The following is a 25,493-nucleotide window of genomic DNA, read 5'->3' as shown; positions in this document are numbered from 1 at the left end:
AAAAGTGCAATTCAGGGCCTCACGCTGCAAACACAGAATAAGTTTCCACTAGCTTAGCGCCAGAATATTGATGCTAACACAGTTCCCAGTGGGCTACAGTACTGCTCAGTTATGTATAACACTTGCAGCAGACATGAATAAGCAGCTCTGAGATACAAACTGTAATATCTACAGTACTCCCTCCTCCTCTTATTTTTATGTTTCGAGAGCCACTTTCTACAAGGATGCAAACGCAGAAATCTGCTGGAGTGAAGGGACATCCTTGCCCAGAGGAAGGTCTCGTGGCTCTTTTAGCATTCTAAGTAATGGCCCTATCCTTTCCAAGCCAGGAAATTTGGATGGGGACTATATTGCACAGAATGAGGAATTTTAATGTCATCGCAGAGGTGACTCTCCCCTGAGTTATGACAAAAATATTGATCACGCTTCAACGTCTAGTGGGAGGAGACGGAACGGCAAGGGCAGCGAAGAGAGGAATATTGAACAGGGTAATAGCAAAAGGCAGCCAAACGTACGAGGGCACTCCAGACGGACTGAAAGAGAGACTGATAGGAGGGTGGGGGGGCGAGCGGGCAAATGAAATGAAGCAGAGATGTTTGCACTCGTGCAGCCAAAAGTATCAGTTGAAATCTGTATATTATCAAGAGCTGAAAGAGAAATGAACGAGCTGATAATTAAAGCCCTGCCAAATGAGCCGTGTTGTCAAAATGAATGAACTCCGTATCTCGTCAGTCACACACTTTGCTATAAATACCTCACATCGTTATAGTTTCTTCTTGATCTAAAGATAGTAAGAAACGTGGAGCTTCTTTAGCTAGAGGCGACGCAAAGCTAATCTGGGATGTGTAAGAACGGTTGACGGCTACATTACTCTGTCTTCCCCCCTCTGCAGTCCACTGGTCCATGGCTAATCAGTTTATAAGGAGGGGAATACTGCTTTATAAAAGGCCATTCAGTCCTCCTGTGGAATCCCATCACACCTCTAATTACCAGCTTGAGGAAAAAGGTTTAAGCCCACCCTATCAGCGGAAAAGACCTGATGAAGAGGTTGACACATAATTGTTTACCACTGCGACACAATCACGAAGGCGGTAAGCTGCTGTTTTCAGGCTCTGCAGACGGGTGTAATCGTGCAGCCTGGGAGTACAGCAAACAGGAAAATCCCTGTACTCATTTTAAAAAAAAACTTTGTTTTCTAACATAAAGGCGAGGCTTTTTTGTTTTCACACCTCCCCTGCAAAGCCAGGAGAATTGATTCTGCACAGTGCTAGTAATTAGCTCGCGTTATGAGATCCTCACTGCCAGCGAAGCAAAGCCCAAAAACCAAAGCTGCTGTGGTTTTAATGCCAGGATCAGGTGCTCAGATGTTCGACAGGCTGCCTGACGCTGGGGCTAAGCCCGGGCTTAGCCCTGACACAGAGAGATTGCCGTGCGTAGAGGAGGGAGGAAAAATTGCCTTTCATGGATTCAGGCAGATTATAGAGTTTAAGTCACCTGTCTACAACAGTTCATGGTCACGACGAATACTTTCCATCTATCTTAGGAGCCATTTCCCTTTTTTTTTTCAGGCTGACAATGACAGATTACAATATCGCTCCCAGACTTCTACTCGGCGCAGTCGCAATCCCTCACAATGGCAGTTGTCAAGTACAGCAAAGGAGGCCGGGCCCAGTTTACTCAGTTCAGTGTCGTTCGGACGCAAAATAGGACATCAATCAACAAATCTGAGCTATGAAAGGAGAAAAGCTCCTCTGTATGTAGCAGGAGGACGTTTTTTTGGCCTCTGCTCATAGTTTAGAGTCTTTGGAGGAAAATGAAGCTGTTCATTTGGATGACAATCAAAGGCTACGTGGTGACATTTCTAACTTCTGTTCCCGATTAATTGCAAAGAAATAGATTTGCTGTCAAGCACACAGATGTGATTGTCATTTGCTGCGAAACCCTTCAAAGTCTGAAGGTCACAATGAGCTGCACGCTGCTCATTCGAGGACATTACTGCATCCTAGAAAGGAGTTTCAGCTCAGAAAGAAGCGACATGTGCAGGAGTCATGTGAGCGTATTCTTCCTAAAGAGTGAAAGGTTGCGTGTTGTGGGGTTGGTTGAGTATCTGCTGATCAAAGGACAGTAAAATACGTCTTTGCCTCTTGTACTCGCTTGAACTTTCTTTGCATTGATCTTCAATGATACATGGGACTCAGTCTTTTTTAGATCAGACGGCGTCTTTCTCAGAGTGAACAGGGGAAAAGGCCTCGTCACTGCGAAACAATGAATCATTTGGCCTTAACTTCCAATTCCTAGACATCAGCAGGTCGGCATTTTTCTACTATAAATCAACCTCTTTGGAGAATAAAAGTTCCCTCTCTGCGGGACGAATGAAATTATGTGGCCCATTTTGAAGAAGTTGAAGATTTACATTTTTGGGGGGTGGAAGTAGAACCTTTTGTCATTCCGATGGGCTCCATTTCAGCCAAATGACTTCAAATTAATGGCGCCCATTTGAAGAACGAAGTAGAGTTTCATTTCAGATTTGAGGATCATTTATCCATTCCTGCGGGGTTACAGCTCCATTTCTTCTGCAGGAGTTGAATTATTGCGAGGGACAAAGAATCCATTTTGAGAAATTTGTGACTAGACCGGTTCATTTCATTTGGAAGTCAGTCAAGTCGTTCTGGAATATGCAACTCACCACCAACCTGTTGCCCAAAAGATAAGAACAACAAAAAAAATTTCCTCAAAGGCCGAATGAGGCAAAATCTAAACGAAGCCGGTTTGACATGTAGTCTTTGCATTCTCCCCGCCCTCCTCCTCCTCTCTCTCCTCTTTCTCTCTGGCCTCTTGCATCTCCTGTAGTGCATTTTGCTAGTCTTACTTCAGCTCCTCTTGACAGAACTGCATTGCAACCCCCCTCCTCCTCCTCCTCCTCCTCCTCCTCCTCTTCATCTCAGTGCATCGCCTCTCCTCTCCTGCCCGCTGCAGTATGGCAGTAGATTGTTCCTCTACAGACTCGTGCATCCCTCCTTCCTGCTATTGCCTTCACAGTATGTTGCCCCTCCTCCTCCCTGCCCCTCCTAAGTCTCCCCCACTGCCATACACTCACCCCCGCTGAGTGTTGGCAGCAGTGCGACACCTTAGATAATCGAGCCTTGCTGTCTTGTTCGCTCCTTGGTAGACAAAGCGGTTGTTTTCCTTAACGAGGACAAACAACGAATAGTTGGTAACGTGTTGTTAGAATATGCTGTGTTTAATTCTGATCTTTTTTTTATTAGACCCCAAAGGCTCCAAAAATGAAGCTACTCACAAGAAAGGTACTTTCCTTTTCTTTTTTTCCCTTTCTTTTCTTTTTTTCTTCTTCTTTTCTTCCCTCACCTTGGTTTTGTGTTTGTCTCATGCGATGATGAGGCATTTTCCAAATGTTGAGAAAACTGTCAGGGAAGCTTTTGGTTTGCATATGTGGAGATTTCCTTGCATTGTTCTAACTTATGTCAATTAAAAATGGCAAAAATGTTGTTGTGTAGAAATCACTGTAGAACATCTGTTGACAGTTAAAGCATAGAAGTATTTGTCAAACATCAGCAATATTTCAAGCTTAATTAATTGTGTTGACACAGACACTTTTCTCCCTTAATGTCGCGCATAATTGTTCCATTAGTGGCAAAACATGTTGGACAGAATTGTTCAGTTACTTTTTCCAGCACGGCAGATATTAAGCTTTCTGTCCCAGACTCAAGTACACCTGATTCCTTACCATAAAACTGTCAGTTCTGTCTGGGAAAACAAGGCCTTCTCTGGGAAAGTGATGCTTTTTGTCTCCCTCGTGAAGGCAAATGCCGACACTCAGCTTCTTTTTAACTTTGTGTGTGACCTCGCATCATTCTGCTGGTCAGAAAAACTTTAAAAATGCATTTTTTGCACTTGATTAAAGTTGATGTGTAAGCCTAGACGTGACATATGGTGACTCCTGGTGCAACATGACGAGACTGAGCGTCGATGTTTTACAAGCTGTTCTGCAGCGTTTGAACCGTCATTTAGACAGAGTACATATAGTGCTGCATACACTTCATTTTTACTCTTACAACATACTGGACAACTGTAGGTGAAGTAACTCAAGTGTGTAGTAAGATGTGTGTAGTGTTGTTCAGTCCCTCTGTGTCACCTATCAGCTACTGTACCTGACAGCTGGGAGCTAATGTTACCACAGATCCTGACTCAGCACAACCTTTACTAAGCTCAGTTGTTTCACCCGAAATTGCATTTGGGTCCTCATTGTGTTCTGCAGAGAGAAACGAAACCAGCTGAAGGTTTCTCATAGAACAGCTTTTGGGCATCTTTCCAAAACTCTGCAAGCACACATAGGACTGACCGGGCCTTTGTTTTCATTAAATGTGTGTCTTAAGGTATAGTATAGCATAGCATAGCATAGCATAGCATAGTGGGTAGTAGGAAAGTTTTTGATCCTGATTCCAAAAAGTTGGGACTTTGTGTAAAACATCAAGACGACATGCTGCGTTAATTATGTTTTACACAGCGTCACAGCTTTTTTGGAATCAGGGTTGTAGTATCACATGGTGTACAGTGCAGTATGTACAGTATAGTACAACAAAAATAGGACAGGGTAGTATAGTTGTAGAGTAGTCCAGTACAGTACAGTATATAGTATATTTACTGTGTGCGACATATAATATTGCAATATTATAGCACAAAACAGTGAAGTACACTGCAGCGATAGTATGTTGTGGTTCAGAAGTACAGCATGTAATAGTATTTTACAGCATAATAAAGTACAGTTTTTCTAGTACAGTACAGTATACTATAATGTAATATAGTACCGCAAAGTATAGCGTAATGTAAAACACTATCACAGCTTTGGTGTGGTAAAGAATAGTATAGCATAGTACATAACACTAAAGTGAAGTGCAGTATCATAAAGTACAGTATAATGAGGTAATGCGTAAAAGTACAATGCAGTACATTATAGTATAATACAGTAACACTACATTAGAATACAGTCAAATAAAGCAAAATCTAGTACAGAACATTAACATAGAGTATAATATGATGTAGTGCAGTACATTAGAATACAGTAAAGTATAATATGGTACAGTACATCAGAATACAGCCAAGTACAGTATAACAGAGTACTTTACAGTACAGATTAGCTTTGTAACACCTCCTCCATTTATTCTGTGTTGAAGAATCTCTTTCGGCCCATTTGGCCCGTTAGCTAACATGCTAACGCTCGTAGCGCAGCAGGCCCTTTGCACAGTGGCTCCTGTCAGTCGTTACTAATGTGTGTGTGGCCCTGATTTACATGCACAGAGAGGAAGCCGTGGTAGAGCCCCCCCTACACACTCCACACAGTGTGCACACACAGATCCACGCAGGGCTTCATCCTGCAATTAGTGCTGCAGGTCTTTCCAGGCAATTACTGTTGGTGACGGAGCAAAAAGCTGAGGTGATGCACTGGGCAGTGTTTTGGGGCTGTGCTGCCAGACACAGTAAAGCTTATTTTAGTGTTTCCAGCTGAAAGAATATTCCTCAGTGAGTGTAGAAACAATGCTGAGGAAACACTGGAGGTCCCAGTGCTCAAAGGTTGACTCGGGCGCTTTAAGAAGAGTGAAACAAAAATTCAACTTTAGCAGCGTCTTTCTCCGCAGCACTGCAGATATGATCCTTTTGTGTCTGATTACTCTGGGTGACTAATGCTATTGAGATAGACTCTGTTGGTTTGCAGACTAAAGACCCCAATTACCTCCTGAGCTTATTCTGCTGGCCAGTACTGTCAGCTTCACAGGAGACAGCGTTTTATATTAGCAGGCAGCAGCCCGTCTGCCTCCAGGCTGCTGCGATGCATAACTTACCCACTGGCTCAGCGGAGGGGAGAAAAAATGCAGAGCTAATAAGAAATAATTTCTCATTTTAATGTTCAAATAAGAGGGGGAGAATTATAGCTGAAGAAGTTCAGAGATGTGTTCGAGGGAAGAGACTGTCAGTCTTCATGTCATAACACAGTATTTCTAGTAGTGACTTGAGGCTTTATCAGGAAATGACAGCAAAAATATGAATGTTTGTAATTTCTACAATTCAGTTCTAGAGCTAGACTTTAAAGAGATGTAAGTCCACTGTGTGAACTAATGGAAAACTAGAGGACTTGCACAGTAGTGCTGTACAGTCAGATGAGCGTGTAAATAAATGAAGGGTTTGGGCTACACCGATATCAACCTAAATTTATCTTTTGTCGTTGTTAATGCTAAGATGGCTACGCCTTTTATTTTGTTAAAAACATGGAAAAGTCCGCCACATGTTGAGATAAGAAATACTAAACCCTAACTAATCCCTTTTAATGTAGATGTTTCCTCTGGTCTCTGCTTAAAGATTTGACGTCTTCACATTGTCCCAGACATTTTCTTACTCTTGAAAACTCCCAGGTTTGGAGCATAATACCAATCAGCTCAGCTAACCTTAGCCATTAGCTAAAGAGAGAAAAAGATAATGTTACTGATACTAATGTTAAGATGTTTACATGCTAACATATTTTAGCGAGTATGCTAATCATGTAGTTTACGATTAAAAAAAAAGAATATTTAGGTAAGAATCTGACATCGTTTCAATATAAAAAAATCAATTAGATGGATCTTGATGAAATTCATCAAAAGTATTGTATTTCCTCTCTGTGCTTTGACTTGATCTGCTTCCAGTATCCTCAGTGGGACCCTCACTTTTTCTGTACTGATGGTTATTGACATGCATGCTGTCATCGCAAATGATAATGCTAATTTTAAGCACAAAGAAGCGTGCAGGCTCATCTCTTTAATCTACAGAGCCGGCCGGCTTCAGACAACTTTGGTGGAAATGCCAGTTTTAGAAAAGGGGAGGACAGCAGAGGAGACATGAAGGGAAAAAGATTAGCTTAATGTAGAAGGAGGAGAGGAAAGATGTAATAAGCGAGCAGAGAAAAGGGGGGAAGGGAGGATATGAAAGCAAAGGAAAGGCAAATGCAAGGAAAGAAATGGGCAATGAAGAAAAAGAAAAGAGAAATGAAAGAAAATGAAATTATGAGGGGTTGTTAAAAACAAACTCAATTAAAGGACAGTGAAGGGGATGAGAGTACATCAAAGGAAAGATGGAGACCGGAAAGCGAAATGGAAAAAGGATGTTAAAGAAGAAGAAGATAAGACACTAAAAGAATGCAAAGGGGAAGGAAAGGAAACAAGTGAGAGCAAAGGAAAGGAAAGGAAGAGAGAGGATGAAGACAGGAAACAAAACAACAGCAGCGCAAAGGCGAATGAATCAAACGCACCTGAAGCTGAGCACACACTCGAAAGCCGTCATGGAGGACGAGACGTAGGAGGAAGGTGAGAGAGGAGAGCGAGGGGGGAGGGAGGGAGGGAGAGAGATTTCTCTTCCAGCGTGTTCAGCAGAATCCAGTCAGCAGGTCAGGGCCCGAAGCCTCGCCACGGCCGCCGTCGACGGCAGCCGTTCTTCCTGATTAGAGCCTCTGCGCCGCTCCTTCTGTTGTGAGATGTTCAGCACATATTACACACAACTCACCTCCTCGCACCGCAGCTTTATGCAGATTAATGTTAGGCCAGGGGATATTTGTCTGCTAACAGAATCCGGGCTCTCCTTCCCCCTCGGTGCCGTGCAAGAGGCCAGAGGATTCAATCTGTCTCTGCAGATTTATGCTCATTCAAGTGCCCGGTTTCATGGAGGACAGCTTTGTAATATGATTGCATAGTGCTTCAAGAGGTGACACTTTAATGTGACGACTGCAGGTTGGAGCATATTGCCGTTACTTTACTTTATATTGAGAGCTAAAAAAAAAAAAAACCTGCTGCTATGTAGATTTATGCTTATCCAAGTGGCCTGTCTCATGGAGAACACCTTTATAATGTGATTGCACGGTGCTGCAGAAAGCCAGCACTGCAAAATGTTTACTGCAGGCTGGAGCACAGAGTGGTTTCAGAGAATGCAAAGCAGAATATCCCCTTATACAGATTAATGCCCATCCGAGTGGCCTATTTTAAAGAGTACAATATGTCTGCGCAGGCCTGTAGAAAGGAAACACTTGGGTGTGATTGCAGGGCTTTCCTCAGCTAAAGAAATTCCAATAAATCCTCATCCACACATGACAAAACAAGCCATTTGTCAATGCCCTCCAGACACGGCTCATATGAATGTTCCTCTGCACCTCTTTAGTTACAGTCTGGTTAAGTTTTACAAGGAAAATCAACACGGTTAGGGTTAGAAAAGTGTTGCTTAAAGGAAACCAGTGCTGGGGGGCAGGAAGTCACAACATCCACCTCAGAGTCCTTAGGGAGGGGTTTAAAGAGCATACACACAAAATCAGTGAAACACTTACGTAGCTGAAATGCAGCTTTTGATTAAAGTTCAGAGGTAAAGTCAGACCAGACATCCAGTTTCAGAGGTGGTGCAAGAAGCCGGTGGCTGAAATTCACCCATCTGACACCAAATCCACGCACGTGTGTGCAAACGACACCGCAACACGAGACATGATGCATGAAAACTCTGTGCACACGTCCAGATCAGTCACGTTCGACACATCACTGACAGAAGATCAAGGCCGACATACTGAGCGTCGCTAATGAGCATTTTGTCTTAATATAAAGTTCAAAGTGAAAATTCATCCATCTGTTTCTTACACCCTCTTATCCCACGCAGAGGCAAAATAACGCAGGGTGTAAATGAAAATAAAAGATAAAGTAGGAGTTGTGCTCATGGTGGCCTGAGTGCTGCAACAGGAACACAATATTTAAATCATGAAACCTTTTGGTTTCCATTTGTAACATCTGAAACATGAAAAGAGGCACGATGATACTGAATCCACCTGTTTTATCAGTGAGGCTGAGAGTGCATGCAAATGTTTGAGGGATGAGGTGAGTGGGCGTATTGTGTGTGTGTGTGTGTGTGTGTGTGTGTGTGTGTGTGTGTGTGTGTGTGTGTGTGTGTGTGTGTGTGTGTGTGTGTGTGTGTGTGTGTGTGTGCGTGCGTGCGTGCGTGTGTGTGTGTGTGTGTCCACTAATCTCACATGACTACCTACCTTCCTCTCAAGATGATTAAAAGCATCAAGCTCACAGCGGAGCATCACGACACATTGTTAAATCACACACTGATTTATTGAGCAGATGACCATCACACACACACACACGCACACGCACACACACTCACACTACAAACAGTCCATCTGCACAAACACACGTTCAGGCAAACAAACATGCAAACAACAAACAGGAAGGATCAAGCAAACACATACGCTCGTGTTCGTGCACACAAACAGTCAAACGCACACACACGAGACTGCCCACATTTCTGTGTTTTGTCCTTTTTTACACACACACACACACACACACACACACACACACACACACACACACACACACACACTCTGCAGCATCACTACCTTGCAGTAATCCAGTGGAATAAAGCTCCAGTCACTTCCTCTCTGTCGCCGTATGGCTGCTATTGATTTCTGTCCCTCTGCAGTCAGGAAGCTGCCAGCCTGTCATGTCCGCCCGTCAGTCAAAGCTGGCCTGGAAAGCCCTTCAAGGTTCTGCTTACTAATTCACTGCAGGCCCAGCTCACTCGCATATTGTAGAAAAACGTGTGTTTCGCTCTTTTCCACATGGCGGATGAAGCATCGTTCAGCTGACCTGAAGGAATTTTTCTTTACCTTTTAGGTCAAACTGATGCGTCAAAGGCTCCTCCGTCCACAGTGTGTCAGATTTAAGTCCAGTAATTGGTTTCATACCTTCATTATTCCTGAATCTTCCTTCAGATCTCTGGCTTGCAGTTCCTAAAGGCCAATAAATAACACTTAACTTCAATGAAACATTCAAATCCATTCATGACTGCACCGCCAGGGAAAGAGTGAACAGTCTGTGATTTCATCACTTCGATGGATGAAATTCAATAGAATTAATAGAAAAATCCCATTAAAAGACCAACAATTTGAAAGTCCCTGAGTGAAGCTTCCTGTCTGTCTCTCAGCCTTTAGACATCTTTAAACACGGCTCACATGCAGCTCAAGTTTCAGTGTTTTAAAGTCTCAGTCATTTCCTAAACCAGCGTCCAACAACAGTGCGGCGCACTGATGTGTTGGAATAACGGAGCTCTATGGCACAGAGGAAGGAGACGCATCCGGCTGTGATGCACACACTCAGTATTTGTTTGTAGGATATATAGCGGCGCTTTTGTGTGTGTGTGTGTGTGTGTGTGTGTATGATTTGGTGACATTGAAACACAGATAGACACACACATACATGCATAGATACAGAGGTATGTTTCTCAGGGTGCTCTGACCCATGATTAATGCATAGATGAGACTCTGTGTGTGTTAGAATAATATGTATAAACAGAGGGAATATGGGAGGGAGGAAGTGCACACGCTGACAGGCACAAACACACACACACACACGCTAATATTCTCCGTGCAAACATGCAGGACACACACACACCGTCACAGAAACCGATCATGCTCACAGGCATGAATGCCAATTTTGAGTAAATATGCATAGACAAACACACACACACACACACACACACACACACACACACACACACAGAGCGCCTCAGGTGATTTCTGACCAGGCTGCCATGCATCCATCCATCTCTCCATCCTCTCCTCTCTGGCTGCCTCCCACTTTGAATACATTTTATCTGATAATGAAACTCGAATACCCTGTGGCTGAAAGAGAGAATGCGAATGAGACGGGACGTGAGAGTCAGAGGGACAATGAGACAGGGACAGAAAGGGGAAAGCAGCAGAGAAGAGAGCAGATCCACGGAGAGATGAGGGGAAGAGGAGGAAAATGAAGTTTTTTCCCTAAAGTTCACTCGGTGGAAGAGGTGATGATGGATGGCTGAATATCTCTGCGGGAGAAGCCGCCATTCCTCATCTCACCGCTCCAATTAAAGTGTGACAGGAAGTGTGTTTCTCCCTCGCCGCTGATCACCCGCACTGTTTACTTCCTCGTTTAAAGTCCAAACAGTCTTCTGTTCTATAGGAGGCACACGCTTGCATATGTGGCAGAATAATGAGAGCGTCCGTGTGAATGAAGAGGAGCACAGCACCTGCGTGGGGATGAAGGCAGAAATAAACATGATGGTGGCGCAGACAGGTTCTTCTTTCAGGGGTTGGATGTGGCTTCAGAGAAAGTAGACTTAAGGAAGAGGGAGAAAACACGTCCTGTTTCATTGTTGAGTCAGGAGACGGACGGTGCTTTAATGTTTCGCCGCCTTTGAGCATTTTCTTTTCTTTTCCCCCGACGTTTCACAGCCTTGATGTTTATCTCCTCCTCCGTTGTCGTGTCTGGATGTAATAGAGGAGAAAAAATCAACAAAACTGAGAGATATTCTCCCTCTTCTCCTGCCTGTAGTCCTGTTTGTGGATGTGTGCAGGGAAAATCCTTAAAGGGTTTTTAATTTGAGGGGAAAAAACATCCCATGTTTGTACACACGTCCAAATACCTCAGTGTACTTTTACTCCAGTCCTGTTTCAGTGAAGGGAACATCACACAGTAATGTCGCAGACAACAGTTTCCTTCCAGCTTTGTGCCACAGTTTGTGTTGGGTTTGTGTTTCAACACATCACCACACAAAGCCAGATCCATAAAGAAAAAGTTTTCTCAGTTTGGGGCCGAAGATTGATCGCTGACGTCCAACACTTGGATGAACTGGAACAATCCAGACCTGATCACCCAGCATCGGTGCTGGGCCTCACTGATCCTGTTGCACCTTAATGGGAGCAAATCCCTGCAACCAGGTTCCAAAGTGTGGTAAAAACCCAAAAACCAGAGGGGTGCAGGCTGTTATAGATGCAGATTAGAGCCCATGGCTTTGGAACGAGATGTCTGTTTGGGCGTCCTTATACTTTTGGCCGTTTTGGCTTTTGGCTCCTTTACAGAAGCAGATATTTAATGTTTCAGTTAACGTAGTAAATAAGTAAAGTTCTGTATGCATAAAAGATACACCTGCAGCACTCTTCAGGTGTCCTCTGGCCAAAGACCCTTTAAAGGTTTTTTCTCCTATGGACTCAGTTTTATGGCTTTTAGCAAACTTTCATAAGTTGAGCTGAGTAACTTCCAGGAATATAAAGCTCGCAGGGTTTGATAAAATGTTCATTATTTCACTGTTTCACTATTGAGTCAGGAGATTTATGAGGCTTTAAAGTTCCCAGGGAAGCTTTTTTTTCCCCTCTCGCTGGCATTTCGGCTCTGATGTTTATGCTCTGAGGATAAGAACAAAATGATCACCTCCTCAGCTGTCGTGTCCGGACATAATGGCGGAAAAACAGCAATGGAGAAAGAGAAACAATCCTCATCTTTCTCTCTCTCTCTCGGTCCGGCTGGTAAAATGAGCCATGTTCCTCAACTTCCACGAGCATGTGTGGGGAATATATATTAGTTCAATAAAAAGTCAAACTGCTTTCCCCGGACGTATAGCCTTCAGAAGACACCCTATAAATATTTAATGTCTCACAGCCATTGTAGTATTTTTTGCTGAAGGCAGCTCAAATTGCAAAAGAGGTGCTCCTGCGTAGTTCAGGGTATTTTTCATATCATTTGTAGCCTTCGACTTTTCTCCTGCCCTCGCCTCCCTTCGCTCTGTTTTGCTCTGTGCCATTTGTTGCTGTGAATAAATTCGGCCTCGCCGCTGAAGCGCTGAGGTGTCACTTAGAGGAGTGCAAATTGGGCATCAGGAGAGGAGAGAGTTAAATAAATCATCGGAGAGCAGGGCAAACGCAATCCTCCTGATGCCTGTGCTTTACAACCCTCCTGGCCTGGTAATGGAACGCACCCCATTCCAGCAGCTATACTCTTTCCTAGTGTGAAAGCAGGAGGGGTGCGGGTGGGCTTAACCTGAAACTCTCTTTAGAAAAGACCTGCCGCCTTGGTCTGCGACAGGATCTGCTTTGTGGACAGTTATATTCCTCTTTATGAGGACGAACGCGTTGACAGTACAAGCGTCTGTACTGCTGCTCTCACCTGTTTGCTTAACGCTCCTCTCGGCTGCTGCAACTGTTGCAGCAGCACGACAAATAGTGAAATCCTTCCTCTGCATTTAATCCATCCTAAGCATCAGGAGCCGTGTGCAGCCACTGTGCAGCACCTGGGACCAGCTCCAGTTCACCTGGTCAAGGACAGGGACAGATGTCTCACTGTGGACAAAGTAAAACGTGGAGCTCGTTGTCTTTTAGCCTCCAAGGAGACGAATTTAATTTAGTTGAACTTGAAAGTCATTCTCTGCTCATTCAGGCCCATCAGTGAGGGTTTTATCACATCAGTTATTTTATCATCAAATCAAGGATGTCAGAGTGAAACATGAATATACCCATTTCCTTTGTTGGAACACATCTCGGATCTCCTGGTTCAGGTCTGACTCTAGATTCAGAAAACGTTCATTTGTCCAGTTCTTGGCTGAAGGCTGTGAGCTGTGAACCTTAAAGGGACGCAGGAGAATAAGAAAGAGTACAAACTTCTTTTTCAGTTGACCACAATGTGGAAGGAAATGTAAAAAGTCTCTCAATGCCCAAAGGCCTGTGGATTTTTCTCAACAAAACTTAATTTTTTAAATTAAATGATCAAAATTGGAATGAAAAAAAAATGTGACAGGAGCAGATAAACATTAACGGATCTGCGTTTTTATTCAAGACGTCAAAGTTCAGCACTACTGACTCTTTCAACGAGACCAAAACTGTTCCACCAACAACATCTGGCAATTTGATTTCCTGAGCTCATCAGAAGTTCAGTCCACTCCTCCGAGACTCCGCTCAGCTGCCTGCGTCCTCAGCAGGAAGTGAGCTGTAACTGCTTTCAGCGCCGCGGCGTTTCGGACTCATTTCACTTGCTCTCATTGGCTGAGTCGCGCCAGACGCTGCAGTGAGTCCTGACGCTGATAAAACCGTCTGCAGGCGTCTTAAGAGGCACAACGAGTTCGTTTGTGACCCGGCGTCTCGTCTGCGTTCTTGAAGAGTTCAGTTCAGTTTCTCCAACTCGACCGTAAACCAAACAGAAAAGACCGTTTTGTTGTTGTGCATTCAGGTGACGTTAAACGATTTATCGGCTCCTGCCCCGTCTGCTGAATTATGTTTCCTGTGAATCCAACTAAAACCAAAAAACTAAAAGTTTTCTATTAACATAATGAGGAAATGTGGCACTTTGTAGAAATGTTGATACTTAACAAACGTCTGCTGACATTAGCTTGTTTTCCACCAGAATGTGCGATCTTGCCGTACACCATCCACTCATAGTGACTACAGCGTCATCCGGCTCTTTAATGGTTATGCTTAGGAACTGGAAGCACTCGGTTAATGTTGTGGAAAGATGACTGTCTGTTTTAAAAGAGAAAAAGTACGATCTTTATAAACATTCACCCAAAATCGTGATCAGAAAGACAACCTGAACCAAAGTGGTTGACCATGACACTCTGAAGCTCAAAGCTCTTTCTTTTGAAGATGGACGTCTGGATGTCGCCTTGGTCCACAGAATGGTGCATTGTGTCCTCTTCTTGTGTCCTGTTTGAGTTGATGGACACAGTGTTTGTCGGCAGAGACGTTGGCTGAATCCTGCTTGTTGTTGTTGTTGTGGTTCGTCTGCTGCGTCCTTCTTCATCCTAAAACAAACAAAGCTTGTCACTTTTCTATCCGAACTGGAAACATTAACAGATGCAGGTCTTAATTTGGTTGTTGAAGCTGCTTCTCCAAAATGCAGAAGATTAGAAGAAAAAGTGGTTTTAAGTATCAACTGGGCATGATTGGATTTTCACCACTTCACTGGCAGCAGTGCTGCTCCCTGCAGTCTTTATGCACCTGCTATACCATCTGAACATATGGCGTGAGGTGGACCTGCTGTTTCCAAGATGCTTTAATCCAAAACGGCCTCCAATGTCATGAGTGGAAAGGTTAGTAATGAGAGTAGCTCTGGTGGAAGAGGAACGCTGCATCTTGGAACAGCGATGGGATGCATAACCAGGAAAGTGCCAGGCTGCCACGTCTTCTGCCATGAGAAATCTTAATTCGAGGTCGCGTTGATACGGTGACGACAGCAAAACGTCCCGCAGGCTCATGTCTGGAATCCACGCCCTCGTTTGGCAGCTCGGTGCCAGCGTTAGTCTAAAAATCACAACGAGGGCGATGTGTTACGTCGACTCTGGAAAAAAACTCCAAGTCTGCTGAGGGAGGAGTGCAAAACCTGCCGAACTATTAATCTTTAAAAAAGCAATTACGGGCACTTCCCTGGCAGGTTTATCAGGCTGTCATCTTCATAGCATCTCTATTTAGAACCATCTACTTCCTGGATAACCACCAAACACTCTCTCCTCCCTGTCAGCTCTGCTCCGAGGTGAAAAATGAGTAGATGATGATGACCAGCGAGCGACGCACTCTGAGAACTAAAAGGTACCGCGAGGAACCACTTTGGTGAATCAGTGCGAGCGCGTAAAGGGAACGGTCTCAGTGTCACCACATCTTGTGTGTGCACTCCATGTTTGGTGCAGGTTGACAGCTGAATGCGCTCTCACATTCTGTTATTTAGGTAAATGTGTGAAAACCTGGAAAAGGTTTACACTCTCCTTCTTATTCATGAGATATAGAGATGAAAAAAAGTCTCAGGGGAACACATTCAAGTAAATTTGGTGCAATAAAGAGTTGAGCTGACCTCATTTGAAGCCATTTACACAAAGAATATTAAGGATTTTTGACTGATCGCATGCTGATTCAAACCTTTTAAGCCCTCACTGTCAAACATGATGTTCAGGTGTCTTTCAACAAGCTCATGAAACCTGGAAGCTTCCAGAAAGGAGACAAAATACAGCTTTTGTTTTGTCCGTGGCGTTTTCCCGGCGAGCTCGGGGACTGTCGAACTCAGCGAGAGGCTGCGGCGGCTGCAGGTAGCAGAAGTGCTGAGAGGCCGAGCCGAGCCGAGCCGTTTCATCCTGCTTTATCGCTGTTGTCACTTGTTTTTAATGAAAGTGGCGTTCGGCTGAAGAAAGGGGGCGTTTATTCATGCCGACACACCTCAGCAGGACGCTGGCCTTGATTGGTCTCCTCAGTGTGTGTGTGTGTGTGTGGGTGTGTGTGAGTGTGTGTGTGTGTGCGAGTGAGTGCAACACAGGGAATAGTCTAAATAATTCATATCCATTTTCCATAAAAAATATTAAACTCTCACCACTTTCAGTTTAATCATCCTGCCGTTAGATTTGCTTTGTGTTGATTCGATGTACGGTGGCCAGCAGGGACAAACGCAGAGCAGGACTGTGTGCAGCGTACTTAAACGTGATTAGATGCAAAGGTTAGAAGCCAATGAGGCGTGTCGACAGTATGTATCCGTGCAAAACTGTATGTTAATGAGTGTTAATGTGTGTTTGTGTGTGTGCGGTGCCGCCTGTGAGCTCCATGTATGCTGTGTGTGTCCTTCATGCGTGTGTGTCTGTGTGTTCCATGCATGCCTGAATGCACCTGCATATCTGTCTACAGTTTAGCAATGCTGTGTGCGTGCGCACGTGTGTGTGTGTGTGTGAATTTCCATGTTTATGTGCTTGCTTGTCTGTTCGTGTCACATTATCATTTGTGTGTACCTCCTCTTGTGTGTCAGTGTGTAGGTGTGTGCATGCATGTGTGTGTCGTCAGTAAATGTGTGTCTGTGCACTCACAGTATATGTTCACCTGTAAGTGTGTGTGCATGTGTGTGTGCATGTGTGTCCTGTTGCACTATACTAATGAGGACCAGCTTGAGTTTCTGTCGTGGTTTTTAGGTCGAGGCAGTGATAAGAGAGACCAGACAGATTCAGGTGTGCATCGTTCAAGAGCGTTAGTTAAGCCCCTCCCTCTAACGGTTATTATCCAATCATAGCTTAGTGAACACAACTAATCACAGGTGTGCCCTGGGCTCAGTGACGAAGGGTCGAGCCTTCTTCACAGCTTTTCCAAGATGTTTGGATTAAACAGTGCGTTGAAAAGAAAGCTGGAGCGAGTTTCCAACTAATGTCCAAAGATATTAGTAGATAAAAATCAGCACAAACTGCATGCGAACACTGTTTGGACAGGAAGCTAGGAGGAGTAGCAACAGTAAGCTAATTAATTTAGCATTGTGCACTCATAAGAAGGAATCAAAGATAGAAAAAAACAAAGCGTAATTTCAGGATAAGGTTTATTTTGAAAACGGCTGCAGCCTAAAGCTTCGTTATAAAGAGGTTTGACTAGCTGCGTTTCCATTACAGTTGTTCGCAAAATAAAAGCGATATTTCTGAAATTTCGACAAAGTTCAAGTGCTACTTGCAGGTGTTTCCATTGAACGGTGTTTTGCAAACTAACCGAAATTCTCGTAAATTCTCGGCCGTCCCGCAAGACTGGAAGATGGCCGAAAGCGTTATGCGTCTCAGTACACTGATCTCAGGAGCCGCTACGGCTGTTGCTGTACTTATTATGAACAGAAGGCGGAGGCAACGTATAACTGTTCAAAGGCGAAGCCCTTATGTGTGGCAGCGGCCACGAATAAGGGATTTCTGGGAGAAGACTGTAAATGAGGAATTCACAGACAAACTGTGGATACAACATTTTGGGATGACCCAGGCCACGTTCAACGAGCTTTGCGATGTTCTTGAACCTCTTGTGGCACCAGATGCGACATGTAAATGCGAAAAAAGTGTTTCCATTACACTTTTGCGATACACTTTTATATCGACACGTCTGAAAAACCACCTCATGAGAGCGTAAAAATGTTTTTGCGATATTTGAGAGGATTTTCGAAATATAGGTGTTTCCATTACCAGTATTTTATTGTGATATTTAGGTTTCTAGGGGTAATGGAAACGCAGCTACTGAGAATCCATCGTTTCATATGGGAGGACGGGATGCATTACGTCATCAAGGGTCCTTACAAGTACTGTATGAAGTGCATGTCTGAGTGTGTGAGTGTGTGGCTCAGGCCATTTGGTACACACACACACACACACACACACACACACACACACACACACACACACACACACACACACACTGAGGCAAATATAAGTGTGCAGCTACAGTACCGTGTGAGTCACAGTGCCAGCCTGTCCTCCATGACAGTTAATGAGCTGTCCCTTCTTTCTCCTCTCTGTCGTTTTCTGCTGCGCCCCCGTCTTTTGTCTTTATTGGAAAGCTATAAAGCAAACTGTCTCTCTCTCCTCCTCTGGATGGTTATTAAATGAACTGCTGTGCCTGAAAAGAGGGAGAGAAGCAGAAGGAGGAGAGGGTATTAGCTTCTCCTCCTCCTCCTCCTCCTCAGGTTTTTTTTTTTTTTGCGTCACGAGCAGCGAGGGACGTCAAGAAAAGACAAATTATGATATCCCTCCACTCGCCTCCCTCCTGCCACGGAGAGAGAGGACTTTGAAGGAGGGATTTCGAACAAAGCCAGGATGCAGAGGGAATGTGTCAGAGGACTTGAGTTAGGCCTGAAAAGCCATTCTGAGGAAAAACACAGCGATAATGTAATACCAGCTGGTTTATGGATAAACCCTCTGATGCACTCAGACCGGGTCTGTCGAGCCTTTACGCATCAGCCGGAGACACTCAGGTGGTCCAGCCCCAGTGATTATTTACCAAGAAGCTTCTAGAGTCCATTTATCTTCCTGTGTGTCTGCACCCAGTTTGTTTGTGCATGCCACAGAAAGTAGATTTTTTTCTTAGAAAATGATTAAAATGCTTAATTAAAATCAGTAATTGATGTTATGCTAGATGTTTATTATGGATTCTACATAACAGGTAAATTCAGAATACACAGCTTTAATGAAGCCAGTGCCGTCGCTCGCAGCAGATCTCTGTCTTTCTTGATGCTTTAACCTCTTTCTAGTGATGATATGTAGATTTTGTGAGTGTCAGGGAAAAGAGTCCAGTTTCCTGTGTCTGAAGGCTGCTGGGTAAAATCCATCAAAATCTCTGTGGTCTGCACGATTCCTGGCAAGAAGCTTGTTTTCATATTCTGATCATTCATGCACAGGAAAGTATTTTTGATCGCAGACTGGTGATTTGTTCACACAAATTAATCATTTTTGTGCTCACTTCAGCTCCCAAATGCGCCTGTAATGAAGGTTTCTGGTTTAGAAGACTGACATCTGCGTTATTCCAAATCTTTGAGGGACCGAGTGAATGATAATTTGTGTTTGGGCCCAATTTTCTCATCAGTTTTTCGAATCAGATTTCTGGTCTTCTTGCGACGGGGAACACGAAAAGTTCAGCTGCAAGTTGAGCACAGATTTAACTGCTTCTCTTACGAGAATCTGGGTATTTTTGTTGAACCTAAAAATAATGAGCCTTACAAAAAAGCAGTGGAGGTTTTTGCTCTCAGAGGACAGACGGCTGCATGGCAGTGCAGTTTGTTAGAGTTCAACCGCAAGCCAATAAACGACGGGACATGGACAGGAGCGGGCAGGACTGTGGGTAAAGACAAACCCAGATCAGTGCTTCAGTTCAGGAAACGTCTGGACTGATGTTCATGGAGCTACGTCCTGTATTTTTAAAGTTTGTGCTGTGTATGTCAGAAGAGGAATGTTCCTTGTCGTGGTTTAAACAAAGCTTTTGCTCGTGATGTTTGACCCTCCATGTTTGTAGTTCCATGCGTGAACCTGAGTGAAGCCCAGCGGTGTCAGGGTTTTACAGGCTGGTGCTTTTAGACGTTACGGCAGCTGACTGAAACGTTCAGCCTCAGTTATCACCTCTGAGGTAACTGAAGCTCTCATTTGAGATTGAGCGTCGTCCTCCCCTCATTCAGCCACAGTGGAACGAACTCACTTCATCCGCAGCCAGTCTCATCTGCTGCACTGGAAGCAAACCTGGCTGATTTAATATCGTAAAGTTATTTCTTTCCTTCCGTCTTCATTACTTCACCCTCCTTTCCTCACGCAATCCTGTGAGTAATCTATTGTTTGTTCTAATTAGATGCTGTACATGTAAGTCACGTAGGGAACGACCGCCTCCGGCTAGCTTTAATGATTTTTCCCTCTTAACCGTGCATCTTCAACCCTATGATTCTACTCTACGGCTGAAGCACAGTTGCGTGCTTGTGTGTGTGTTGTGTGTTAGTGTGTGTGTGAATGACTCTCAGATGATATTCCTCCCCAGTGGCCTCCAGCACTCCTCAGACTGTGACAGGGAGAGTAATTGGCCATCAAAATAATCCAGACCCCTTCCTTCATTCCCAGCTAGCCGCCGGCAAGTGGAATTAGACACTGAGTTTAGCCAGGGACTCTGTGTGTGTGTGTGTGCGTGTGTGTGTGTGTTTAACCTTAAGTTACAGGAACATGTATAAGAATACGACTGATGCAGCCTCTTGATTTATTAAAAAATGCATTTTGTAATCCAGCATCATCTTGATCTGATGCAGAGTGCATTAAATATAATGGGACTACAGAAAATCAGATTACAGGCTTAATGATTAATTATTTCACAGATTTTAATACTTTTCTGTACGTGAAAAATGCAGAGCTGCACTTCGGGCAAAGGAGCTTTATATTAAAGCGCTGGGCTGTGACGGCCTCTTTCAGGATGAGCTGAGAAGTACTGAATGTTTACAATAATACTGCACGAACATGAGTTAATGTATTTTTAACCACCGAAGCTTCTGTGAATCTTTGCAAACAGTGGATTTAGCGGGCATCAGTTCACCTAAACAGATGAGAAAAAGCCATGTTTCTGTTGTTGCTTTGCTTCCACTTGGCCTCTTTAACGTCCAGAGAAGAGGTTTTCTTTGTGTCGGCTTCCTTTGTGCTGAGATCGGCTAATCGCCTGCGGACTCCAGCTCCACAGTTACAGAGTCGTCATCTTCTCATCTAACCCCGAGAAAGAGAGTGAATCAGCTGACACAGTCACCAGAATAGATGCTGGCTTGGTACATTTCTGCAAACCGTGCATATGTTCAAACTTTAATTTTTCTGTTGGTTTGTTGTTTAGGATTCAGAACAAACAGCTGGAACAGTGTCTTCTTCCTCCTGATAAAACTCAGCTGGCGTGCTGAACTTCATCACTCTGATGCTTATTATAGAAACTGATCTGCGTTTGAAATGTACAAATTTAACGTATCCGTGGTTTGCAGAAAAGTTCACGCAGGCATTTTATCCAATCGGCGTTTTTCCTGCTGCTCTCAGTGTGAAAGGTGACGCCTCCTCTCAGCGGCTCAGTTTTGAAACTCAAAAACTCGCAGTTCTCCGTTTTACCGGGTTGATTGATTCTCTGTCTCCATCAAACCAGCGACCACCCGACTGCTCGGATAAGAGCAGTTTTCTCCCTGTCATTTAGCTCTTAAAGCCAATCTCATGTCCGCTGCCTGAAAGAGATGAGAGCCCGACGTCTCTCTGGCTGTCCTCCACCTTCCTCGCGCCCCTCCTGCCGCCAAGTAATCGCATTTGTGTTTGTACAACCTGGTAATACAGCGAATCGATGGAGTGGCTGCAAAAGGCCCGAACGCTATTTACTCTCGCTCTGACTTGCTCGCCTGAAAGCAACCTTGAACGCAGCGTCTTATCTCTGAGAAGAGGGAGAAGGGGACTATTTTTGTCATTATGAATTCCTTTGAAATGACACTCTTGTGTTTATTGACACCGCCTCAGTTTGACTGACAGCTCTTTTTAAGTCTCAAAGGGGATGCGACATTGATTTTCTCATTTCTAGTTTTCTTAAGTTGTAATGAGATGTTTACACATTTTCCGTCTCAGCCGCTCTGGAACAAACCCGCTGCCGTTGTCAGGCAGTCGGACGCAGTCGGAGTGTTTAAGTCCAGAGCAGAGACTCATTTATTCAGCAGTTTCTTTCACTTTGTTTACTTCCTGCAGTCTGTCATCAGCTCACTTTAGCTTTAGCCTCCGGTCGCACACAGAGACCGAAACACAATCCTGAACCTGACTTCAGATCTTTATCGTCCCATGAGGAGAGATTTCAAATGGCCTCCAGATGCCTACATCTCCAAATTTTACAAGAGAAATGAACGTTTGAGCCAGAAAAATGTGCATAAAAAGGCGACAAGAATGGATGAGATTCATTCAGGTTATTATAAGTCGACTAAGAAATAAAGCTTAAAGCTTCATGAATCAGTATTTTCATATTGACAATGGATCAAATGACCGTGTGAGGTATAAAAGGAGAAAACTCAGACTAACTCTGCACCAGACCGTTGATACCAAACCAGATGATGATGTAACTGCTAATTAGCATGTTCAGCACAACAGCTACACCAGGTGATAATATGTCAGCTTGTGTTTACAGCTTCAGCCCAAGTGGTCAAAGGAAAGATGAATAAATATTTGTTTAGCTTGACATTTGCATATTTGATCAATCAACATGACTAACAGCGAGTTAACTGACCCCCTCCTCACAGCAAACAGCCAACACAAACACAAAGACCGACTCATGGAGAGAAAGCAAACATGAGTTTAGCCTCGTTTTCAGGCTGGTTTGGATGATAAAGACTGATTTTGGTTAAAAGTTGAGGAAAGATTCTTTCACAGATCTGATCAAACTTTTCTTGCTCCCTCTGTTTGTCTGAGTTTGTATCGATGGGTTTGATCTGTTGAGGTGTTTTGCTTCAGCTGATAGATGTTCTGATGAAATCTAACCTCTCATCTCTTTCCCTCTCTTCTTCCTCTCTGCAGGTCCGCCTGTAAACGTAACCTGCAACATTTTTATCAACAGTTTTGGATCCATCGCTGAAACAACAATGGTAAGCTCAGTTATTCTTAATGTTCGTCACGTGTGTGCGTGCGTGCGTGCGTGCGTGCGTGTGTGTGGATGGTTGGGCGGGTGGCTAATGGAAAACGTCACATCTCATCGCGGCTCCATTTCGACTCGGGTAATTCTGCCCTGAAAGATGCGATTAATTGAAGCGATGGCGGCGCTGATATTCAGCACACACGAAGTTTCATTTTTATTTCCTCTCAGAAATTAAAAGCCGTCTGCCCGCTGAGTGTTTAGAAATGTGTCCGCCTCATTGAGCCTCTCTCCCATTTCGAACACTTCATTTGAAAGAGCGCAGCGCTGCCGCCGCCATTTGCATAACAACGCAGTGGCGGCGCTGCTGTTGTGCCGGTTTGCGAGCGATGGGGGTAAATTTATGCTTATTCATTACACAGAAAATCCATTAGTGTTAATATGACTGAACTATCAACCTTCACAGAGCAACAAGGCATGGTAACACTGAACCTCAGTGTGTGTGTGTGTGTGTGTGTGTGTGTGTGTGTGTGTGTGTGTGTGTGTGTGTGTGTGTGTGTGTGTGTGTGTGACTGCAGAGGTGATCTCGGCACCTATGGCCTCCATGAAAACATTTGCATTCGAAGCTCCATAAAATACATGAATCACGTCTTCATCCACCGGATGCATCCAGACAGGCAGGACCGCAGCGACCGTGAAGGACAAGGAGGTCACGTCCTCGGGGGCGTTCGTGGCAATCAGTCTGCTTTTAACCGCCTTGTGTACAAATACTCCAAAAATACACATGGTGGATTTTTGAAGCGGGTCTGCTCTGGATTAGTCTCAGATTTGCCTGAAAGCTGCAAAAGTGCAGAAGCTAAACTGTCATCAGGCCTGTTTGAGTGCACTTTGACCAGATTTGATTGACAACAGCAGCAAACAACCCAACAAGTGCTGTCAGATTCAGATTATTCATTTATTTTATTCTAATTGATGTACAGATGCACAAATACAGCAATAATAACCAGCTCCTCTTTAAATGTGGCAGATGATAGCATGTTTGTCGGACCCCTGCGAAGAAGCCGAATGAGAAAATTGGCTTTCGGGGCTCTTAAAGGTTTAAAGATTAAAGGATGGGGCTGGTAACTGATAACTAACAATGACTTGATCTTACTGATGCCGACAGTCTCCTTATTTGAGGTCTGATATTAAAAGAACAGAAGAAGAATGAAGGGGAGGGAGGAGCATGGGAAGAGAGGAGGAACTGAATATATGGAGGAGCAGAAATAAAGGCAATCCTGTAAAGGAAGGGAGGATATCCCAAGCTGGACCTCCCCGGAACACACACACACACACTCACACACACACACACACACACACACACACACACACACACACACACACACACACACACACACCGCTGCTCTGAAACTGCAAGCCACTGCAGATCCTCGTCATGCAGAACAAATTCCAGATTTTCCCTCCTGCAGGAGCCAAATCGATCCTTGTCAGAACGGAAGAGGGAGGGATGAAAGGAGGGAGTCGGGTGACAGATGGGCGATTGAGGAAGGGGCAAATAATCTGAAAAAGTGAGGAGGGAAGAGAAAATGATGACGATGATGAGCAGAAAGAGAAAGTAAAGAGGAAGAAAGGAGGCAAAACCTTCATCAGACACAGGAGCCACAACACGTCCAGTTAGCTTATGTCAAAGTGTTAGCTTCAGCTCTACTTTATGTTCAGTGCTAATTAGCAGATGTTAGCATGCTAGCATGGTTAATTAAGATGGGTGTGATAAACATTATACCATATGCAATGCCATTTTGAGCATGTTAGCGCGCTTACATTAGCATTTGCCTCCAAGTGCCTAAGTAGGCTAACATGCTAACATGGCTGTAGACTCTCAGCCATGTTTTTCTGAAGCCTTTAGCCTGTTAACAGCATGAACTCATCAAAATGAAGCTATGTGACAGGTAGTGAGATTATGGCTGCAGCTGTTATTTTGAAGTCTCAGAGGTCAAAGGTCACTGAAGCCTCTGATCCTGCTGTCAGACTGAGCAACATGTCGCTCAAGTGCAGAGCGCAGGATAACTTTTGGATGCCGAGCTCGCCCACTGGAGACCACAGTTAGTGTTCTCGCTCTAATCTCTCAAAGGATGGATTAGAAGTCAAAGGAAAGCGGTGAAATAATTGGATTTATCAGGTTTTATCAAACCAGAAAATCCATTTTTAAGCTCCAGAGGCGGCGCAGAGCGAGCAGGAGGCAGGGGACACTTCCTCAATGCAGCGCTCGCTGTGGTGTGCGGCTCTCGCTTTAAGCTTGGACTACAGTATCCCTCCATCTTCAACACACATGGACACACACTCACTCACACACACACACACACACACACACACACACACACACACACACACACACACACACACACACACACACACACACACACACACACACAGTGCTGCTGGGGCCTGAGCTCAGTGATAGATGGAGTCAGTAGAATGGCGCAGTGCGTGTTGAAGTCCCGGTGGTACACGGCTTTATTCCTGTTTCAGCGCTCTCCCCGCTCACGCGCACACACACACACACACACACACACACATACACATACACACACACACTCCGACAGACACGCAACCCCTTCTCTCACTCTTCTTCCCACTCTCTCGCTCATTTTCTGAGAACACACACACATACACTCACTCCAGCCTCATTTCATGTCTCTCTCTAACACACACACACATCGACCCATTGTATTTAACTCTCTAACACACACACACACACACACACACACACACATATCACATATGGGACATGGTGACAGGTCCAAGA

The 25,493-nt window shown here is 44.3% G+C and overlaps 1 protein-coding gene across 3 annotated transcripts in view; it reads left to right on the top strand.

Annotated features, from left to right (window-relative positions):
• Positions 1 to 25,493, top strand: part of glra1 (glycine receptor, alpha 1) — a 97,340-nt gene that overhangs the window by 29,258 nt on the left and 42,589 nt on the right. Inside the window, exons 4-5 of one of the 3 annotated variants that reach the window (XM_070961932.1) lie at positions 3,267 to 3,305; positions 22,633 to 22,700. In XM_070961932.1, coding sequence (XP_070818033.1) covers positions 3,267 to 3,305; positions 22,633 to 22,700 — 107 coding nt within the window. Of the gene's footprint in view, positions 1 to 3,266; positions 3,306 to 22,632; positions 22,701 to 25,493 lie in introns of those variants that run through there. The other 2 variants (XM_070961930.1, XM_070961929.1) reach the window with 2 other exon arrangements.

The sequence above is a fragment of the Chaetodon trifascialis genome, chromosome 5 (genome assembly GCF_039877785.1).
Source record: "Chaetodon trifascialis isolate fChaTrf1 chromosome 5, fChaTrf1.hap1, whole genome shotgun sequence".
NCBI classification, from domain to species: domain Eukaryota; kingdom Metazoa; phylum Chordata; class Actinopteri; order Chaetodontiformes; family Chaetodontidae; genus Chaetodon; species Chaetodon trifascialis.
The sequence above is the reverse complement of the archived record's forward strand: the minus strand, read 5'-3'. Positions and strand labels throughout refer to the sequence as shown.